This window comes from Myiozetetes cayanensis, unplaced genomic scaffold (assembly GCF_022539395.1).
Source record: "Myiozetetes cayanensis isolate MyiCay16 unplaced genomic scaffold, myiCay2020 scf16, whole genome shotgun sequence".
In the NCBI taxonomy this organism is placed as follows: Eukaryota; Metazoa; Chordata; class Aves; order Passeriformes; family Tyrannidae; genus Myiozetetes; species Myiozetetes cayanensis.
The window spans coordinates 1670526-1692776 of record NW_026087270.1 but is presented as its reverse complement, the minus strand read 5'-3'; the positions used below and the strand labels follow the sequence as shown (position 1 = coordinate 1692776).

The window sequence follows — 22251 nt, the reverse complement described above, 5'->3', positions numbered from 1 at the left end:
GAATAGTTGTGTTGCAGTGCTAATGAGCACATTTACAAGGCTCTACCAGAAACTCTGTGTTTCAGCTCGCTTTTCTTGGCCATTTTGGAAGATGTCTTAGTTGCAGTTGCACAAAAAGGATTGTCAGGATTTTTATATTTTCTCATTTAGAATGCTCTGACATTATTCGAAGAGGGTCTGGTTCTGCAGCACATAAGCCAGTATCAGGATTGTGTGATACAGCAGGAAGACTCATTTTGCAGTGTGATTACAAACCCCATCACTGTGAATTATATAGCAAGTTAAATTGGTTTCCACCTTCTGCAAAGCCAGAATATTATCTTGCACAAATAGTGTACAAATGTAGGAATAATACAAGTCCAGCTTATCTGAATGATAGAGCACAGAAAGCTTCCATTGCTCACTCCATCAGTACTTTCTATTTGCTGCTAATGACACGTGCTCTGCTCTGAAAGCAAACTCTAACAACGGTCAACACTCTCACTTTTTTCTTTTTTTTTCTTTTCTTTTCTTTTTCCTTTCAATTTTTAGTTTATTTTATTTTTGGTTGGTTGTTTTTAGCGGTTTTGTTTTTTGTTTTTGTTCGGTTTTAAAATTAATTTATTTGGGGTTTTATTGTTTTTATTTTTATTTTTTACTAAGGTCAATCTGCCACTGGTAAAAACTTTCCACATCTGAAAAAGGATTTTTCGAGCAATCTCTTTACACAGAATCATAGAATTGCAGAATGGTTTGAGTGGGAAGGGACCTTAAAACTCACCCCTTGCCAAGGGCAGGGACACCTTCCACTAGCCCAGGTTGCTCCAAGCCCTGCCCAACCTGGACTTGGAAACCTCCAGGGATAGGACAGCCACAGCTCTTCTGGGCACCCTGTGCCAGGGCCTCACCAGCCTCTGAGTAAATAATTTCTACCCAACATCTAATCTATACCTACTCTGTTTCAGTTTGAAGCCATTCCCTGCTGTCCTGGCACTCAGTTCCTGATGAACTTTTGATGAACTTTTCACTTCTCCAGATCAGAAACACTTGTGAATGTCTCCTGCTAGTGAGCAATTTTTCTATTATTTATTCTCTATTAATTAAAAAACACCATCATTAGCTTCAGACTTCTCAGCATAATTTAAAATACAGAAGCAGTCCTTTGGTATGAATAACTCAGAGTGTTCAGTCTTCCTTAGAGGAGGAAGAGAGTTTGGTGAACCTCGTTATCCTGCTTGTTTCCAGTCACTGAACACACCAGCTGAAAAAGAGCTCTGTGGTCTTAATGAACCCACTTCCTAATTGATGTTCACAGTATTACAGCTCAGGACAGAGGGACAGGTGGAGAGAGGAGCAGGCAAAAGAAGACAAACAATCAAACAGCTCCATTCAGACTGAAATTATATCCCAAGGAAATCAGATACAGAAAGAGTCTACCTGCCAAGGCTTCCTCCAGCTGGACAGACCCTGGAGAAGCTTCCTAAGCCCATTTATCCATTTCTAGAATTCCATGACCATGCAGGCTGTGAAAAAAAAACTGCCACACACGTCTCTAGGTAGATGCAACTGCATGGGTGTAGAGTAGCTGATTTATTTTTCTCTGTATATTAAAATCAGCAGCAGATCCATCTCTAGCAGAGCTGTACAAATAGAGTTATTCCAAACAGACTATTTTGCAGACACTCTGTCTGTTCTCCAGACTGAGAATTGTTGCTGCTGCGCTGCGACAGAGCTGATGGGATTTGGAGTTGCCATAGTGTTAAATGTTTCTCCTGTGATCAGCAACTGCTGATTTCAATGAAAGTCTGGAGCCATTTTCTCTCCTGCATATTTCACAGTCATTTCAAAGTCATCACAGACAAAAAGGTATAATGATAGCAGGTAAAAAATGCATTTCAATGAGCTTTTTGTGATCTGATTTCAAGGTCATAGCACACAAACAGCACATGCTTTCAGTTGCTGTAAAGGACAGGAGATTACGGAGGCCTTTAGTCATCCCAGTTATAATTAGTGAACATGTACGCACATTCACTTCACAGGACTTGCATATTTAAAAGCCTGAGCTGAATTTTGTGTCTGTGCAACGTCCAGGCCAAAAACTTAGAATTCCAGCTCTGATGTGTGGAATGATTTACTTTAGCAGTTGTGACAAATGAGTATGAGGCACAGCTAGGTGAAGGCAAGCACAGGATCAATGGGACTGGGAGGCGCTTGGCACTTGTAAAAGATATGGAGAATTTAATTCTCAGATTTATCAGTATTAATAATTCTAATTTAATGCATTTTCCTTGTCACTTACAATGAGTCAATCACTAATTAAATGTTGTTGAAAAGATGAATTACCATTTTACATGCTTTAAAAGAGTGTCACTGATACATCTAAATCTAGATGTGAAATGTAGAGCGATATGATCTAATCCCCCTAAATACCATCGTTATCCAAAATAATTTTATACTGAATTAATTTCATTGTCAAAGAAGGAGAAATCCTGGAAAATTGAATGATCAACATTTACCCCTCTAATATGTATTTGTATAAATTTTATATTCAAATTGCAGGGAGCTAGTTTGTGGAATTAATCATTTCCCTTTGGTGGGGTAGCAAGCGACACAAGAAACATCCTGTGTCTATTGACAGGTTCACAAATTCATTAATTTCTTTCTCCCCTTTGCATTGTAGCTATTCATGTTTAATACCTGTATAAATGCACAATTTTGAGCTCTGCCCAGCAGTAGTAACTCCCATCTCTTTCTGACTGACAATGATGAGATTTCTGTCGTGCTTTGCCTCTCCTACAGCGCCAGTGATGGGATTTTTTTTCCCTGGAAATCTTATTACTGAATGCGCTGTCGTGGTCTCAGATGGAACTTTCAATCAAAAAGGCAATCAGAAGGTTATCCATTTGTGATTTTTCCTACAAAAGAGCATTGCAAAACTCTTCAGTGTAGACTATAACTCATAGTCGGAGCGACTTGCCCTGCACGCTGATGGGACCACGGATAGTAATGTGATCCATAGCTCACAGCACCTTCCTTTGCTCCCAGGATTGGGATGGAGACTAAAGACTGGCTCAGTTTTGAATCAGCCCTTCCCATCTGCACTGCTATTAGATCTGGCATGGCAACCCACAACACCCTGGCCCTTGGTGCAAGTGATTAGTAAGAGTGTGTTTGGCTTTACTTACAGTTTGTTCCATAAGTATGTTTGATTTCATTGAAATCTTCATAACTGCTTCTCTTCTGTCTTTAGAGGACTTCACTCTTCAGAGTATGACCAAAATTGCTAGATAGAGCTATTCAGAAACAATTTTTTTTAATGTAGTGTAACTTAAATCTATTGGAGACTTCATTAATTTCAATAAAATTTTTATAATACATATAGAAGTAGTATTAGTGTATTAGTCATCCACAGACTACAAGTCATTAAACCCAGCCATGCTGCAGCTAAAGCAAAGTAAATGTTTCCATCTGAAACACAGGTAAAATTGGGGGTAATGTATTAAGACTTTTTTGTTTGCAGAACAATGTCACTGAGGAACTTAAAGTCAGTGGGTTGTTTTTATTGACAAAACTTTAACAAAAGACTTGTGAGCTTGGTTTTCAGCAAGGCACAGTGAATTAGAGACTCATAACTCCTGTGGTCACAGGCTGCTGTGTATCTAGTTCTGCAAACAATGTCAAAAAATGTTTCAAATATTATCCTATTTTTATTATTATTTTGACCGTATTCAATTAATATATAAATTCTGAAGAAACTACATTCCTCAGAAAAAACCTGTGAAGTTATTCAGGCAGATTCATTTCTGCAGTGCACAGGTAAACCTGAAAGAAAAGCAGCAACAAGAGAAGTATTTATAAAAATATATTTCACAAAGTAGGAAACAATACAGGAGTTTCTCTGAATACAATACATGGAGTAAATAAACAAACAATAATATAGCTTCAAAACAAAGTAGAAAATTAAAATGATTTGCATGTAATACGTAGTTTTCTTATACAATTGCTACTTCTAAATGGCAAGTTTGCATTACAAATTGAGTATGCTTGCAGCTTCTAGTGTTCTTTCTCTGTGTGCAAGAGCCCTGGTGCATCACTATGAATATTATAGAAAAGAAATGCTAATAACAGAAGCAGTAAAATTATGTACACACTGGTTCCTGCTCTAATACAGTGGAGAACTATAAGCATGTTTTTTTTTTTTTTACGGTACTGTGTTATGTGTGGATTTCTAAAAGTCTATAGTTTAAATATTCACATGAACCAGTTTACTTCCAGCTGTTTGTGCTTGTATTAAAAACACCAGGTACTAGATTTATGAAGATACAAAACTGTCAAAAGTTTTCTCTGGGAAAGTTTAATTCCTGCCAGCATTCTCTTAAAATTCAGCTACTGCAAATGGATAGGGAACTGCTTTAACCTGCAACAATTTGTCATTTTTCTTTTCAAAATGTACATGTATTAAACATTCATTATATATAGAAAAAAAAATCTAACGGATATAATTTAGTTTTCTTCATAATCTTACTCTATAGATTATCAGTTTTGATAAATAAAAGCAGTAATGGACATCAATAAAATATTTATTTCAAAGATTAAACAAATAAATTCGATCTTTAGCAATAAAATCATCAATTCTTTCATTTATGTAAGTCCATCCCATTTCACAGTTTTCTCTTTCAGAAGATGAAGCACAGGACTGATCCTTCTTCTACAAAAAAAGATCCTTTTGGAAAGCAAGGTTTTGTAGCCCTGCCTCTGAATCTCTACACATTAGTAGGATTTATTACCCATCACTGGAATGGATTAAGAACATGTGAATATTTTAAGGCTTGACACAATATTTAAAGATGATATTCAGTCTGTGGTTACGTGGCCAACAATTACTGTATGTACAACGGATGGTCACTGCACAGTAGAAGCCAGTAGGAATTGGCAATGCTATTTCTGCCCAGCATTGCTAAGAAGACCAAGATATTGCTTTTAAACATTTCTGTGGCGGGATCTTTGTTGGCAATGCAGAAACAAACCATTAGCTTTACACATACTGGCAGGAGCTACTGTTCAACAGCAAAATCCCTGCAAGTCCATTTTCTAAGAGAGCACCAATTTCTTTTTGTTCTTTTCAATTCACTGAAGATAATCAAAGATCCAAATCTCCATCTTCAGAGTGGTCAAGTGAATATCAAATATCCAAAGACTTCTAGACACTCCACATACTTTACTTCACACTCCACAAGACTTAACCTCCTAACATATACTTTTTTTTTTTGGTTCAACATTACAATGTAGTTGATTTTATAGATGACTGGCGCTAAACTTGCCTCTAAAACAAAAAGCCACATTAGTTTTAACTACCAGCAGTGGCCCTAGAATATTACATGATCATTAAGTCAACAGGGAAGAAGTTTGTAATCCACTGTCAAGTTTCTTTGTCACTTTCTCCAACTGAGTAAAGTTCTCCAAGTCTTTTAAAGCGAGGACCCCATTCACTGAGGTAGTCAAAATTCTGGTCTGAGTCTGATGTAGAGGACTCCAATGAGCTCAGGGAACCAGCCGCTGACCCCTTTCCTTCATAGCCATAAATCTGGATAGAGTCATATGGTGGAGCTGTGGGATCATTATCAGCTTCGTGAAGCCTTACATTAATAAATTCATCAACATCAACACCATTAGGAACAGGTGCAAGACCCTGCCTGGGCATAAATTGAAGATCAGGCTTAATATCCTTACGAGGCAAAAATCCATTAATTCCATCCGGATTTTGCAGAGTCGCAATGTCAAACGCTTCCGTATCTTCTTCTCCACCTCCCTCATCGTCATAGCGGATAATATTTTCCCTCACATCCTCGTCATCTTTGATGATTAGAGGCTCGTTCTTATGTCTTCTCAGTGTTACAAACAGCACCACGATGACTGCAAAGAAAACACCACAGGCTGGTTAGGTAAGAAATTTCCAATCAAAACATTACACGGTAAGTGCAGTTGAGGAAGGTGATAGGGTGGCTTTTGTGAAATTGAGAGTAATAAGGGTGAAAAGCTGAAAAACCTATAACTTCAACCCCATTCAGATGATGGAAATCTGATCAGAAGCTCTGATTAGTCCTCAAGATTTTTATTATCAGCTCGTATTTACATCTGAAGCCAAATTTTATATAAGCAATAAGATTTCAGACACTTCTAGGTTTTGAGCTTCAAATTTAGTAAACAACTTTTCCTTCTGGAAGTGAAGTAAAGCTATCATTATTCATTGAACATAGTCTATAAGGATCTACATTATGGATGGTGTTTTCCAAAATTAGAGAGTGTTTTTCTGAAAACACAGCCCTAATTTCAGAAGGAAACAAGTGTCTTTCTTTTACCTGTTGCAAGAGACTCACATTATATAACTGAAAAGAAAATGAAACAACAAGGGGAAAGAAAGAGCTCAGCTCAATTTCAGAATTGTGGACAGATGTATAAAAAACTCTAAATGGGTTGCAGTGTTGTTTTTGCAGCTTAATGCTGAAATCTCAGTTACTGATGTAAATCTCAGTTACAAAGTGAAGATGCGAAGTGCAGAAATAGGCCTCTTCCTTCACTGCTCCCTCCCTCGTTTGATGTTGTATACAAATTCTGTATGTTTTATTAAAATATACCATGCTGCTTGTCTTGTAAAGCTGTAGTTGCTCTTGTGCCATTACAATCCAGAATAAGCTCATAATAAAAATGTATAAATACAGATATATAAAAGAGAAAGCATCCAAAGCATGGCTGTGAGGATGATGAAGGGTCTAGAGGGGCCATACGAGGAGGGGCTGAGGGAACTTGGCTTGTTCAGCTGGAGGAGACAGGGTAGAGCTCACCAGGGTCTGCAGCTTCCTCACGAGGGGCAGTGAAGGGGCAGCTCCATCTCTGCTCTCTGTGAGCAGGGACAGCACCCAGGGAATGGCTGGAGCTGTGTCAGGGCAGGCTCAGGGTGGATCTCAGGGCAAGGTTCTTCCCCCAGAGGGTGGCTGGCACTGAACAGGCTCCCCAGGGCAGTGGGCACAGCCCCAAGGCTGCCAGAGCTGCAGGAGGGTTTGGACAACACTCCTAGGATCAAGGTGGGATTGCTGGGATGTCTGTGCAGGACCAGGAGTTGGACTGGATGGACTTGTGGGTCCCTTCCACCTCAGGATATCCTGTAATTCTGAGATTCTATGATTCATACAAGCCTTAGAAGACAGAACAAATCTATTTTCCATCGTGTGTAGCATATACTGTGTTCACCTTGCTACCTAACACCCTTGGTTGGATTTTTGGTTTCACATTCCAAACCTGTTCATTATGTAGCTCATGTACAAAAACTTTGAGTGGGACTTTGCTTCGTGTGCTTCAGCTCTCAGGACAGGAGGGACACAGCCCTGACAGGATTTCAGTACTGCTGCACATTCCACTGGACTAGACTGCCAGTCCTTCTCTGTGACTTCTGTGCTCCCTTATGGCCAGCCAGGAAGCAGAGAAGGTTTGAGCTGTGACACAAATACCTACCCAGCAGCAAAATGATGCAGGCCAGGATTGCAATGAGGGCTCCCATGCTGAGTCCGATGGGAAGCACATAGGCCTCAACATTACAGGACTGGACAATGCCATCACTGCTGCAGCCACAGACACGGATGGTGAGGGTGCTGGTGCTGCTCATGGGAGGATTCCCACTGTCACTGATGATGATTGGCAGCAGATAAACTTCTTGCTTCTGCCTGCTGAACCCGCTGTGCTTCGCCAGGATGCTGAGGGTGTTGTCTGGAAAAGGGAAAATTGGCAATGTTTCACCGCACAGAAGGACTGCTGACGCCACAGCTTTCAGGAAACATCTCCACAAATGTTTTATGATCTCCTCACACCAGCAGCGACACAGAAATCCCTCTCCTTTCTGTCCCTGCCCTGAAGAAGTGCAACATATGCATTTTCTTGTGTCTTGGTATGATCATGAGGCAATCCCCTACTTTCTCCTCTGCATACATCCCTATAGATATCTTCCCATCATGGTTCACCACTGTTTCTCAAGTCATACAGTCATAAAAATTCACCCAGTAAAGCAAGAAAGAAATGAGATATTAAAGTAACCCAAACTTAAAGCGCATTCATCAATTAAAACAAATGTTCCCTCCTTTACAGTCACAAATTGCACAATATTTTCCCCTGCTACAAAAGATTCTTTTCATATAAAGACAAAAGAAAAGCTCAATGCATTAAAAGCTGTAGGCCTAATTTTCAGCAACTTAAACATTAATTGGGCCTCAGTGATGGAAATAGAGCAAACCAAACCAGAATGTATCTCCTGTGGAGGCAGCTGGAGGAAATGAGTCTGGGACATTCTTACCTCTGCACACATATGCAGAAACGTAATTTTAGAAACATAGAAAGGCATCTGACTGCATGGCAACCTACCCAGACACAGAGTCACACAGTTAAAGCTCTCACAGTCAAGTTGGTTTTACTTAGGATTATCATATAGGTTCTCTCATATATAGCTGTAAAAATGATAGATCCTAGCCAGTTAACAGCACACTACTATGAAATATTAATGATCTTGTACATGTCAGAATGCTCAGGCATGAACCATAATTAGTAAGCATGTCAAGTCTGGAAAAAACTCTGATTTATTTACATACTTATATATTCACTGTAACTTTTAACTGTTTCATTCTGTGGAATAAAAGAAATAATTCAGTGTTATGAGTTATATACTAGCAGAGTTCATTTTGCATAAGTTTGGGGTTGTGTTTAATAAAAGGATATTTAATAAAAAGATATTTTGTTTAATAAAAGGATTCTGAGGCACACAGAACAGGAATGTGTGTGTGTGTTTTACTGCAGAATCCAACAACAATTTTAAAATAAAGCTGCACATCATGTTTGGGAGAAGGAGTTAAGGTGTATTTTGCTGGATATTTTATGCTATAAAACGGACACTTTCAACACTAAATGTCATTCCATGGAAGGAAAGACTTAGAAGACAGGAAAGGTTCATGTGACAACTACAGCAAAGACCCAGTTCTTGAACTGAAATCCAAATTAGGGTTTCAATGAAGCACATGAAAACATGTGTTTGCATACATATAGTGACTGTAAGAAAGCATTGCATCTGCTTTAATCTTGGTATTGGTCATGATGCAACTAATGTAAAGATATTCTTCTTATTGAAAAAAATTAAAATTAAGTATTTTATTCTTAATATTCTTAATATCCTTCTTAGTAAGGAGGCATATTAATAAGGAATAAAGACACAGAATACAATGATTACAGAACAAAATATTACTAAAGTATATCAGGGCCTCAACCTATATCAAGATATCAATCAGTAGATAACTCCTACAGTTAATTCATTACTACCATGAAACAAAAGAAGAAGAGAGATTTGGTATTCAAGCAAAGGGGTAATTGCCTCACACAGGAGATCAGGGAAGGCTTGTTTTCCCACTCAGTGACTAAGAAAATGAAGCCAAGTAGGCTCCTTGTGAAGATCTGGACCTCTGATTTTGCAGGCCTGCTGTATCTGATCAGAGGATGGAGCAGCTCTGCTGGGAGGAAAGGCTGGGAGAGTTGGGATTTTTCAGCCTGGAGAGGAGAAGCTTCAGGGTGACCAAATTGTGGCCTTGCAGGACCTCAAGGGAGCCCACAAGGAAGATGGAGAGAGACTATTGACAAGGGCCTGGAGTGACAGGACAGGGAGGATGGAATTCACACTGCCAGAGGGCAGGGTTAGATGGGATATTGGGAAGGAATTGTTCCCTGTGAGGGTGGGCAGGCCCTGGCACAGGTTGCCCAGAGAAGTTGTGGCTGCCCCATCCCTGAAGTGTCCAAGGCCAGGATGGATGGGGCTTGGAGCAACCTGGGCTGGTGGAAGGTGTCCCTGCCCATGGCAGGGGGTGGAACTGGGATGAGGTTTAAGGTCCCTTCCAACCCAAACCATTCTATGATTCTCTAACCCTTCCACAGCAGAACCATCTACCAATCACACTCATTCAACCTGGAGAGGTTCTTTCTATAACTCATGTAGCTAATGATGTGTTACAGATGATGTAACCATTTCATCATTTCTCACACATTTAGAGTACATAATACATGAAGATCAATCTAAAAATTAACCACTGAATAAAGCAGAAAAAATATAGTCAGTCTGAAGAACAAAAAGTATTCTTAACAATTTTTTTTTTCCCTCAAGAATCCTGAGTTATTATCTGTTTAATTTGGAAACAGTCACATCAAAACTGATGGCACCCTGGAGCTAAATAAATAGTCTAGTCCTTTCTTGTGCCCTTTCTTAAAATTAAAGGGAGCATATGTGTTTACTGAAGACAAATTTCAGGTATGAGCTCTTAAGAATCCTGACAACTCAAATAGGACCAAACTCCCCGAAGACACCCAGAGTCACACGTGCCACTGTGTTACAGTGGAAAAGTCAAGTATCTTTTAAGTCAACAATTAGCAGACATTTAGAAGTGAGCAAAAACTACATGTCAAATTAAACCACTTCTAGTGTCACACTTGTTCTTTAGTTGAACTGCAGGGAACAAAGGGAAAGGTTATATTGGGGAAATAATCCTGTAGCTCAGTTTTCCTGGATATGGGTGTGTATAGTTTTACCAAAGCAAGAATCATTAATGCATCACATTATAATATGTAAAAGGTAGTGGTTTTTTTTTATCTGACAGCATTCTTTTCCTCCTTGGCACCCCTCCCTGTTTTCTAATACTGCAAAATAAAGTCACCTGTCCACTGACTTTCTCCTGCAAAATTAAAAATATCTCAGCATAAGTTGCATCCTTAATGCTTTTTCTTTAACTATTCAAAGAAGGAAAAGACTATGTGGTGCTCAATTTCCAGCTCTTTCCGTCTTTGAGACAAATCCAACTCAGAAGTGTCACATCTGTAGTCATTTATTCAGAACTCCAGAGACTTCTACAGTTATATTACACAGTGGCTTCCTGTGCTCTGAAATCTGTACTGATACAGGCTGTTCCTTCCTAGGAACCTGCTACAGTCCTTCTCTGTCCAAGCTGGAGGAGAGGATTGAGAGAGAGCTGAGCCCCAGCAGCCCTGCACTTTACAGATATGCAAAAGAGGGAAGGCACCTGCTTTAGGAAGAAACAATGAAGAGAAGCTGTGCTTGCTGGTGACAGCTTCAGATCCCTTCCATCCTCCTGGCACACTCTCTGCTACCCTGCCTGGCACAGAAAATTCTAATAAGCCAGAATCAGGGAGTAAAACTAAGTAAAAAAGGAAGTGTGGATTCTAAAGAGACAAATAGGAGGGGGCAGAAAAAATGAGAGGAAGGAGAGATGGAGAATATATGCCCACCACTGCCAATTAGTGAAGCTATCCTGTGTGCCACCTGATACCAGGAACGGTTCTAAATTCCTGATCAAAAGAAATGAGATCAAGTAAAAGATATTCAAGACATTTAGGACAGTTAGTTGAAATATTTAAGTGCAAAAGAAGTTGTAATGGCTGAACAATCAGTACTGTTCAGAAGAGATGCAAAACAAGGAGCGCAGAATAACCTTTCTTTTCTTACAGATGGCTTGGCTTGTTGGAGTTTTGGTTGGTATTTTTTTGTTTTGTTAAAAGCTCCTGTGTTTGACTAAAGGTGAATATGTTGAGCCTGCAAAGAAACTGGCAATCACAAGCCATCAACAGAAAAAGCAAAATGAAATGACCAAATTGTTTTGCCAATGGATGGCAAGCCCTCCCATTGCCTTGGCAATTTTCTTTAGCAATAAATTCCTTCCTCTTCACTGCTACATCCTGAAATAAATGTACCTTGGTGTTGCTGGAGATGTGGCTCCAGTGAAGAACAATGACTCTCTAAATGATGTTTTAGTTGGCTCCTAGAACTTGAAACTAAATCCTAGCAGCTGATTAGCAGTAAACTTAATTTATCTGGTTTGCTTCCTTCTCTCTGTGGACATTCCCCTTACTGGTAGCTGACAAAACAGCAGGAATCTCCTCCAAGAATAACCTCCAGCACTGCTGCAGGAATTATCTTGGCAGCAGGTGCTCAGCAGGAGAGGGGACAGTCTCTCTCCACTCATCTTTCCAATTAACCCACTGATCCTTCATTATAGTGCTGTTCAGGCTATTTATTTATTCATGTTACTTTTAGCAAAACAAGGAAAATTACATGCAGAAAACCCCCCCAAACCTGCCTGTTAATAAAGCTCTGAGGTGAACCTGCCACAGGCAAAGAGACACCAAGTGTTTACCTGCAGTCACTGAGGAACAGTCAGGAGAGCCTTTGATGTTCTCCATGAAAATGAGTCTCCCTGAATTCTGTGCCCTTTTATGTGAGGAAGGGGCTGAAGAAGGTCATGGAAATGCCTGAGTCCTACGAGATGCCCTCTCATGGATGATGTTCCAACTACCCAGGGTGGACAAGGAGCTCTATCTGTCCTGCAGGCTTCAGCAATAGTGTCAGATGAGGGATCTTAATAATTGCCTTACCCTCAGTGTCAGGTCAGAGTGACACAGCTCCAGGAATCCACAACTACAGCTCACACCTGAAGCTCATTTTTACCATTTTTAAGCATAAACCCAAATCAGTGGCTCAGTTCATTGTCTGACTCTCAGAAGTTCATAAGAAGATTTTTGAAGCAGTCGTGAAAGAGGCTGTTTTGGGACTATCATCTCCCTCACAGCTGGAACAAAGAATGGCAGTGCAGAAGGTCTTTATGAGCTGTCCAGTGTGATTTCCAGACAAAGGTAGTTTGAATAACTATAATTACTCCAGGGCCAAGTGCTTCCTGCAGATCCCCCCAAGAGTTCTCAAGACTCCCAGATCCCTTTTGAGGCTCCTGGATGCAAGATTTTCAGAAAATGTAAATGTAGTAATTTTAATACAAAGCTGCTTCTGGATTTGCTGGACATGAGTGACTTTAACAGCACTGACACCAATCTGGATGTCAAATTAGCAGGAAGGAGTCAACTTCTCCATCTCCCACTCTGTACAGGAATACATGTTGCAATTTTAAGTCAGACAATAGCATAACAGAACAACAGTAAAACCCAGAAGCAGTCAGTTTGCATCCAAGTGTCATTTTCTCTGCACACACTATTGCAATTCTTTAATTCCCTCGTGGTCTCTAATATGTGCAGATCAGTGGACTTCCCTGCTGGGTAACCTTACACCTACATAACCCTTTCTGTCTTTCTTTTCCTATCCCTTTTATAATATTTCCAGAAAGATCAAACAGCTACTGGTATTAAGGACTTTGTGATATAAGTTGTTATCTATGCTGGATATATTACTTATGTGAAGAAAGGATTTTAATTGGACACTTTACAGCTGGGAACACCAGAAATACATGTTTCTTCATGTTTATAAGAGCTATCTTTTTGTGTACTTTTTTTTAACTTAAAACAGAGTCTCTGTAAAACAGAGTCCTTTACAAAAGTAGAAGAGCATCAAGAATATCCTTACTGTGACGCTCCCTGCTTTTTCTGATAATGAAAAGACAAGGACAGTTCATTCATTTCCTCTCATTTCATAAGTGGTATCTATTCTTACATTAAAAAGAACCCCAAACTTGAAATAACTGAGCAATTAAGTTGTTATCATCAAGGTTTCAGTGGAAACTACAAAATCACAGGCAGCAAAACAGAACATATGACATTCTACGAAATATTGGCACTATAACATTTAGCAATCTGCAAATGCACTCGAAGAGAACATTCCAGAGAATGTTAAGGTAACATTTCAGCTCTTTGCATAACCATTGATTCATTCAAGTGCTTTCTGTAATTGTTACTCTTCAGTGCTGGAGACCTTACAATGTCACACACAGATTTTTTAAAAGATCTGCAGTAATACTGGCATTTTAGGTTTTCTTCAAAATTCAGACCTAATGACAGAGAAGTAGTGGAATATAGGGAAGATTCCAATCCCCATTTTAGATTCTGGGAATTGATCAAGTTGTCAAAATACAGAGATCTCTCAAAAAAAGTCTCTCTATGCACTCCATGAGCTCTAAGCCATACCATACCCTAATCATTATTCTTTTTCATATTTTCTCATGAAAAAATTTACAAATAACACATATTTATATTCACAGAATTGTGCTGCAGAACCAAACAAAATTAATTCAGCCCCAACAGGCCACTACTCTTAGTCCCAGATGTGACATCTTTGTCAACTCAACTGTTTTGAAAAATTTTTTTTTTTTTCATAATTACAAAATCCCTGGGAAAGAATAACCATGAGCTCATTTCTGTTCCACCACGAGGACCAGGAGTGGCAACTCAAAGCACACCCTCATCCATGTTCCCCTTGTGAAGGAAAACTGTTCACAGATGGGCCCTGGGCTGAAAAGCTGATTTATATGTTTCAGGCTCCACTCTAGTACAAGTTGGAAGCATCAGTTTCCTGCTTCCAAAAGAATGCTGTCAAAATGCTTTATGAGAAACACCCGTCTAAGGCAGTATTTTTTTTTCATTTCTGCCTTAGGCTGAAACACTCTTTAAAGGAATACTTGATTAAAAGGGAACAATTGTGAATTTGTATGTTATAAAGTTGTCAGCCTTTAGGAGTTGAAAAAAATAATCTGTTTGTTCATGAGCATTACAATTTTGTTTCATGATTAAACCTGGTGTTTTCAACATGGGTGCATTTACGCACATCAAATATGTTTTATGAGAAGTTATATATTTATGTGTGTTAATATAAATACATGTGTGTCATATGTAATATTTTACATGTGTGTTAGGCCTTCCTTGATGACTGTCCCAAACAAAATCGTGTTGAACAGCAGTTTACATGATAAATCACCCTTTGTCTAATCTGTATGGTAATGGCATCAATGTTCTGTTCAAGTCCAAGGCTTACAAAATAATCTGAAAATAAAAAGAGGCCATTTTTATAGTTTATTTTTCTGATTTATGATGGCCAAACCATATGGGCACTGAAGCATTCACAGGTATTTCAAACTGACCTGCTTTTCATGAATGTCAAAAAATTGTGATGTCTTCAAAAAAGCAGATTGATGACTGCTATCAAATTTGATAGCAGACATCAGGTTCAAAAGAAAAAAAGTTTTTGTGCTATAAAAATTCAGCTGACTGATCAAACTGTCTCTCCTGCACCATAACAAGTTGCATGTCATACTGGTATCCTTAATGGCCACTCACAAAACATTCCTATGATAAATTATACTCTTCAATTATTTTTTTTTTCCCTAGGGATCTGGACTTTCTATAATCCCTTAAAACAATAAAAAGAACACAGAAAAAAAATATTTCATGGGAGAAAATGAACTGGTAGAAGAATAATTGGAGTATATCACATATTTTGTATCTTTGATTATTTTTTTTTCTCTTTACCAGTTGGCCTAAATAATAATAGCTTATGCCAGAATTGAAAGGCTGAATCAACTAATGAATAGAAAAACATAAACATATTTCCATGTATTTCTTTGCAGAAATAAAAAGCACTGTTGGGAATTTTGAATCATGAGCAAAGTAATATTTAATCATGTATACATCATTCTCATATGTTCAAATTTCTTGGAAAGGGGAATAATTATGTTAGTACTACTGTGTGATACAGAACTTGTAGTAAATAAATTCTTGACAGAAGTTGTAAAAAAAAAAAAAGCCAGACAAATTAACAGCAAAGTGATGATGAATGAGCATTTCCTCCTACTTTTTTCCTTTGAAAAATCTGAACTTTAGATAATAGTCTGTATAATTTCTAGTTCTATTCCTTTGGAAAAGTCTGAACTTTAGATAATTGTCTCTTAAGTATTCTAAAACTTTCCTTTGACCTTTAGGCCTGCAGAGCTATAATCAAACATAACTATATGGTCACTTGCAGTCTAGCAGCAACTCTTGTATTTTGTACCTGGGCTTTTTAACTCATTGAAGAAAGGACAGAAAATCCCTGCTGAAGAAATAATGATGTAGAAGCAAGGGTTGAGTCTGAAATGATACTGGTTTTATTGTTAACGGGGTTGAGAAATAATTAGGACATGGTACCTCTCCCTCTTTTTTAATTTACAGACATATATGGCAAGTCAAACCAGGGACCTTTGGGCTCTGGCTGTGTTTAAGCCCCACAGTTCCCACGCTGAACTGCACCCAACACACCTGACTGAGCGTCACCCACCCTGCCACGTCCAGTTATCTGTTCTAAACCCCTGGTGCCACTTCTGATTGACACTCCCATAATCTGCAGCAAAATGCAGCCCAGGCAAGATGTAAGATATGCTAAAACAGCGATGGCTTTTGCCTCTCATTTTTCTCTCCTGTATTCAACAAGCCAGTCACAAACTTGTTTACTAATAATCCCATTGCTTTGACATGCTTTACTTTATTCGGATCACATCACTACATGGCATGTGCATTGAATGTTACATCTGTAAAGTGTAAGAATTAATGCAGGTTGCCAAGCTCTGGTTTAGAAAGAGAGATGAAATGGCTGTCAAATGTGCTCAGCATTAAAAATACATTATTAACACAGCAATTTGCATAGACTGATGGATCATTTTTGAAATCTACATATTCTAGTTAATTCTATTCTCTTGTTATTTTAACCAAAAAGTTTCAGAAAGTAATACTGTGTTTTACAGTGCTTTGATAAAATAATGGCTATATTTTGCATTTGAACCAAGAACTTTCCAGTACTGTATTACCAGATTCCAACAGAAATGCTGCAAAGATAACTAAGAAAGCCAAAATACCCCGAGGCTTTGCCATCTGCTTTTCTCTTGAGGGATAATGGATTCTTACTCTTTCTAGGAATGTGTACTTAACAAATGCAGTGTGGGAGGTGAAGCTGATGACAGACAGATGCCTAAGGCCCTTAGGTCACTGAGAGATGTACAGCTTTACACATCACATTGGTTCGGGTTCTCTTATGTGTAAAGCTACATTTCTATCAGATTCAGTGAAATTCATACTCCTTTTGGTAGGTGATGGAAAAATTCCAAGAATTCCATCCCATGTTCTTCACCTTCCCCACTTCACACACATCCTCCAATTCTTAATTCAGTTACTTAGTTCCAGGGTCTGGAAAAGTTCAGAATCTACATGACTATGAAGACAATCAGAGATGTCTTAAGTGAATCTTCCTTTCCGGAATGCAAACTGTGAATGTCACAGTAAGAAACATAAAACTTAAGTAGGAACCTTTTGGGTTTTAAATGTGATGTGTTCTTGGCCTTTCAGTGACTTAAAAACAACCATTTTCCCTTGCCATGATAAATGTCTTTTCCATTCCAGTAGTCTATGAATTCATGCCCACAGTAAAAGTTTAAAACAATTTACCAGTAGGTCATACCTGTAGACCTTAAACCTAAATCTGGAATCAGACCTACCAGCCATATTGAAGTTTTGTTATAACAGTAAGAGCCAAATTCAAGCCATACTAGTGCATTTCTATTATGCTGTTTACTTTTGTCATAATGCTCACTTTGAAATACAGTGGCAGAAAGCAACCACCAGACTATAAAAACAGCAACCAGCATTTATTGGAATGCTGCCTATTTGTACTGGTGTAATAAAGGTCTTGTCAGCACTTCCATTACAAAATGCCAATTTTCAGAGCTTTATAACTCTGACATAACAACTTACTATGAGAGGAAATTTAGAATGTGTCCTCTCCGCCAAAGAACATTGAAAGTTAAATACGACTTACACTGGCTGGGGCATTTTAAGTCTGAAAACAAATTAAAAACAATTTTGACTTAACATTTTCTTGAGCTGGTGCCATTGAAGGAAAAAAAAAACCCACAACGTGGCTTTGATTTTAAAAAGTGCCAGATCCAGCAGCTCTTATATGTGCAGAACTCCCTTTAACTTCACTGAGAATAATTTCTGTGAGAGAACTGAAAGAAGTGCCATTATACATTTTTGTAAATGTCATCAGGAGTTATATTAGCTTTTTGTAATTTGAAAGACTGAAATGCTATGGTATAACATTGCCCCTGGGCACACAGGCAGCATGATAATGACTTTTGGAAGACATTCTGATATGCAGATTACGTATAACAATAACAATTTGTTATCATCAGGCCATTAATGGTAGTAATTTATACTTCTGTCTTACACCCAAAGTATACACATAATGTCTTATATGAACACCTCTCACTGAGGATGTGTCTCCTATGGTGAAGACTAATGGGCATTTGAAATGCAGGAAAGAGCAAAAGGCATCCAGAGAAGGAATTGCAGTAAGTGAAAAAAAAAAAAAAACAACCCACAATTACCCATCTATAGGGTGGAATAGATGGAATAAAGTTTTCAAACGAAACATTCCAGATACTCGTGGGAACGTTTCTGCACAGCATGCAAACATTACATGAAGAAAACCTGGCATAGCCAGAAGTTCCAAAGCAGGATATGCAGTTGGATCACTGAGAGAATCAAAGCAGGCACACACACACACACACATCCGAATTTAGATTTCAAGACTGGGACTTACTGCTAGACCCTAATTTTACTATATCCATTGTGTGACTCAAGTCATAACTTGGAAGCAAGAAGGAGCCAGGGAAAGAGGTCAACATTTGAATTCTGCCTCAACACTGTAGAGATATTGCAAAGTCAGTGCTGATACTGGTAAATATCTGCCAACTGCAGCATCAGCTCATGAGGTGCTTTAGGGTTCTCACTGAATCGTGGAATGATTGAGGTTGGAAGGGATCTCTGGAGGTCGTCTGGTCCACCTCCTGCTCAAGCCCAGGACCTTGTCCAGGTGGCTTTTGAAAATCTCCAAGGATGGAGGTTCTACAAAGGGTAAAACATCTGTTAATCACTACTGGAATATAACTGCCACAAAGCCAAAGACATCTTATTCATTCTTTCTCTTCATGCCAATCAGAGAAGTTATGAGGTATAAATATATAATGCATCTGTGTGCTAAGGGAACACCCTGCAGATCACAGTGAAATGGTTCCTTGTTGTCTTCCCATTTGTGATGAAGACTGATAAAGTACAAGTGAAATGTGCAGGCTGAAGCTGCAATAAAAATACAAAGCAGGATCATGTGAAAGTATTACAAGAGATGGCAACTCTATTGGTAAAGGAAAATACATCTCAATATGCCAAAAATAATGCCATGGTCATGAAGAAAAAACACATATAGTCAAAAAGGTGAACATAAAAATAACCCAACAGATACTTTGAGAAAATTGCATTTCCTTAATGGGAGAAAAAAAAAAAAAAATTAAGTAAAGCAGTTTTAGCCAAGAAAAAGCTACGTTCTGTATACAAAGTTTTGAAGAAACTGGTTCTGCTAGACAGACTGCATAGAAGCCTATAAAGTTTAAAGCAACTACATCTTTTGATCTTGCATGTTCGCAGAAGAAAAGCACAAATAAAGAGAAGGTTGATTTGGTACAATTTTTTTTCTTATTTAAAAATAGAAAATATTAGTACAAAGACAGAAGATGTAACAATGTGGAATAGATAAGGATGATATAGAAGGAGATAAATGATGCAGAATTGAGTCTAAACTACCTTCCTCAGTATTCAGTATTGCAGCTTGTATCAAACATATAATACCTTAGCTAGAGCTGCCATTAGAGTGGGCTCCACATTTCCTGCCATGAGCTGACAAACAATTTTAAATGTTTTCTAACAGGAGTTTCAGAAGAATCCAAAGAGACCCCTTAAATCCCTCTTGAAAACCTCAGTCTTTCCCAGTCCCCAGGGAACTGCTGATAGCTCTGCAGTGTTTGCATGGCACACTGACAGGCATGGTGATTAAATGACTTGTCCAAATTCATGCAGGAAACCCATAACCCAGCTCTACAAAACTGTTCTGAACTCCAGACCAATTCCTCAATCAAAAAGCCATCACTCCTGGAGAGTGCTCTGAGATCACAAGGTCTCAGTCTTTGTTGGGGGGAACACTGTGCAGTTTACAGCAGGGTCATATATAACGGATGAAAACATTATAGAAAGTGGCATGACAGAGCTAAGCAAGGTTAGGGAGTGACAAGTTCAAAGAGGCTACATGAAACAGTGCTATTTTATTTTTTATTATTTCCTATAACCTAGATTTTTAGCTTCAAGTTTAGGTTAGACTGAGTGAATGTTTCCTAACAAAACACAAACAACCCCAAAAGGTTTTATGTGTTTTTCCAAAAGCAATGAGAAACTTTTTTGTCATTTAACACATTACAAAAATAAAAGAGAAGAAAAAATTCAGTGCTTTTGTTCAAGATGGTCCAACATTCTCAGACAGAGCACAACAGAGTATTTTCATCAGCATTCAGTGATTACTGGTGATGCTCCTTTTAAGGTTTATGACTTCAATGGTGAACACAACTGACATTATAATTCTGCAAAGAGGGCTTTATTCCTGATTTATCTCTTATTATAAAATCAGATGTGTGAAACAAGCCAAAAAACTGTGGTGTTAGAGTTACTGCTCCAGGATGTACACAGTCCTCAGCCTACAGCAAAAGTGAGGTTTGCTTGCTAAGCCCACAGTTAGTTAGGCCAGGCTGGCATGATCTGACTCTGCTCTCCCAATACAGGCAGACAGCTACCACTGCTTTACTGATTCCCTGGAATCTGGCTCCACATCCATCCACGTTACCTTCGGAGGACCCCACCAGCTCTTCCTCTTCAACGCCATCAAGCAGACATCTGGTCCTTTTCTTCAAGTTCTATTTATCTCTCCCTAACAAGCTGGCTTATTATCTCACTTCAAACAGGGGCCCATCTTCACTCCCTCTCTAATCAGCCCTGATTACCAAGTGTGCACATCCTATCATTTGAGGATATGCAAACTCTCTCCCCAGACTAGACAGGTCAACTTATGCCTTTCATTTATTTTCTGCTTTTGGCTCCAAATGTAAGATCTCTGCGTTCAGTGAAATCATGTACTCTCCCTCTTTTCTGCCCTCTGAATGGATTGCCTTCTAGGCATATTTATTATACAAATATTACATGCTAATAATTACATAAATATATCACTAATTACTGGATGCTTGCCAGATAAAATACATCCTAATTAGATAGAATTAAATGAAGACCAACAAAGTGACACATTTTACAACGAGGTCACCCGTAGGAATTACAAAATCAGAAGCTGATGGGAAAATAACCTCAGTGCTACAAAATAACCCCCAACCAACTGAATAAGAACTTATTCTCTAAAGGTCGATGTGAGAAGCTCTGGTAAAAGTCATCTAAAAATTTCATCTTTCCTTCAATGTGTCACTGTTATATTTGCTCTGACAGAGAAATACAGCCCATTCTTGAAGAGTCACCTCCTCAAAAAGAGTAAGGAGGAAATAAAAGGGTCTGGAATAAGTGTGACCACAGCAGAGACGTTCAGGGAAATGTAGAGACACAGAGTTCACATCCCAATCAATGCAACAGTCACCTCATAGGAAGAGGGACTGTGGTTCCAATAGTAACTCCCTCCTTGTGCACACCACTTGTGGAATTGGTTCAAAACAAGATGCAAATTGGAACATGATCTTAGTCTTTTTAATTCACATTATAATGTCAGTTGTGTAATAGTTAATCAGATAAGCCTTGAGGCTAAGTGTGAAAAATTAATACCTTCTATTTTAATGGAGGAATCATGTGCAAATGGTCTGATATAATGGCAAAAGGAGATTTTTAATAATCAAAGGAAAATTTAACAGTTAATATGTGATGATTCCTGCTTAAATTGTTTTCATTTTTAGCTTGTTTAGATTTTTTCTCTAGTAGAATAGTGTTAGTGTTCTTTTAATCTTTGCTAAGACTGAAAGTTTAAAATGAGACTCCTATCTAGTTTCTCATTAATTGACAAAAGTACAATTACAGCAACTAATCAGTTAATTGTTATTCTCCTTCAACAGTCTGTATTTAGGATTAGACAAAACAAACAAATATTCCATAATGAGAGAAACCAATACAATTACAAGGTGTAGGAAAAAAAAAAAGAAAGAAAAATAACCCTGTGCCATGTTTACTAATTAGGTATTTAAGAAGAAAATACAAATATTCAAAACAAAACCAAACCTAACAATGAGGTGAAAACAGAGATGGGCTTCTTATATGCAGCATGACTCTGTCAGATAATAAATATATTGAGGTGGTGATGGGGCAGAGGCCCTCCCAGAACCTTCAGCTCTAGGAGGTCGTTCCTCCTCCTAAGTAAATTAAATCCATTTACACAGGGCATTGTCCATGAACACTCCAACTACAGAAATGTTTTCTGGCAGAAAACATGGAGGAATTAGATGCACCCATCAAGCCAGAAGTGGTGCTTTGACAGAAATCTCTTAAGATACTTTCAGAAGTTAGTCGATT

The 22251-nt window shown here is 38.4% G+C and overlaps 1 protein-coding gene across 3 annotated transcripts in view; it reads right to left on the bottom strand.

Moving 5' to 3' along the window:
* Window positions 1-3828: 3828 nt before the first annotated feature.
* The window catches only part of LOC126638086 (cadherin-8), a 151618-nt gene continuing 133195 nt past the window's right edge, over window positions 3829-22251 (bottom strand). For all 3 annotated transcript variants that reach the window (XM_050311745.1, XM_050311747.1, XM_050311746.1), the window contains 2 exons: window positions 7489-7740; window positions 3829-5892 (listed from right to left, as the gene is read on the bottom strand). In XM_050311745.1, the coding sequence (XP_050167702.1) occupies window positions 5399-5892; window positions 7489-7740 (746 nt within the window). In that variant the 3' untranslated portion in view covers window positions 3829-5398. The remainder of the gene's footprint in view (window positions 5893-7488; window positions 7741-22251) is intronic.